The sequence below is a fragment of the Morus notabilis genome, unplaced genomic scaffold (assembly GCF_000414095.1).
Source record: "Morus notabilis unplaced genomic scaffold, ASM41409v2 Scaffold6810, whole genome shotgun sequence".
Taxonomy (NCBI): Eukaryota; Viridiplantae; Streptophyta; class Magnoliopsida; order Rosales; family Moraceae; genus Morus; species Morus notabilis.
In genome coordinates, this window is record NW_010358221.1 from 1 (window position 1) to 816 (window position 816).

Genomic DNA, 816 nt, shown 5'->3' on the forward strand with positions numbered 1-816 from the left:
TTTCAATAAACCTAGCCAAAGCATTGAAAAAGATTACCACTTGGACTAACTGCAAAACTTTCACAAGACTAAAGAACTCAGATAGTAAACAAACACACACATTCGAAAACAAACAGAATTGAATCAAACCTAACAAAAGAGAATAGAAAAGATTACCTCTTGGAGCAAAGAACCATCCAAGGTATTGAAAATCCTAACCAAAGTCCCCTTACTACTAGCCGTGGCAAGCAATCTGCCATCCTGCGTGAGCGAGAAAGCGGCGATTCTGGAATCATGAGCCATAATGAATTTGGTCCTCTTGGAGCCGTAGTGCTCGACCCTGACCTGACCTTTCTGGAGGCCAGGGCAGACGAGGACGACGGGGCTGGAGACATGGGAGACCTCGCAGAGGCCCTTAGGGTTGGCGATGGTCTCAATCTGGTGGAGAAGCTTGAGGTCGGCGAAGTTGTAGACGAAGATCTTCTGCACGAGGACGACGACGATCCGGTCCCTCCGGAGGCGGACGCCCTTGACCTCGGAGCGGAAGGAGAGCTCGCCGATACAGCGGGACTGGTGATCGTCCCAGATCATGACCTTGTTGACGGGGTACTGGGGATCGGGGCCGCCGCCGACGAGGGCGAGGATGTTGCAACGGAAGAGCATCTGGACGAAGCCGATCCCGCCGCGTGCGGCGCCGAAGTCGCGGCGGAAGATCTCGCGGAACGGGTCGCAGTTGTAGATGCGGAAGCCGGAGTCGGTGCCGATGGCGAAACAGCCGTAGTCTTGGTTGAAGGAGAGGTGGAGGAGGGCGGGGACTCGGGTCGGGACGGGGCTGGG

General features: G+C 55.3%; 1 protein-coding gene across 1 annotated transcript; it reads right to left on the reverse strand.

Moving 5' to 3' along the window:
• Positions 1-37: 37 nt before the first annotated feature.
• Positions 38-810, reverse strand: LOC112090464 (autophagy-related protein 18a-like; the record flags this gene model as incomplete). Its single annotated transcript, XM_024161815.1, has 2 exons — positions 38-49; positions 157-810. Coding segments are annotated over 2 exons (666 nt in total), but the record flags the coding sequence as incomplete, so codon positions are not given.
• Positions 811-816: the final 6 nt, after the last annotated feature.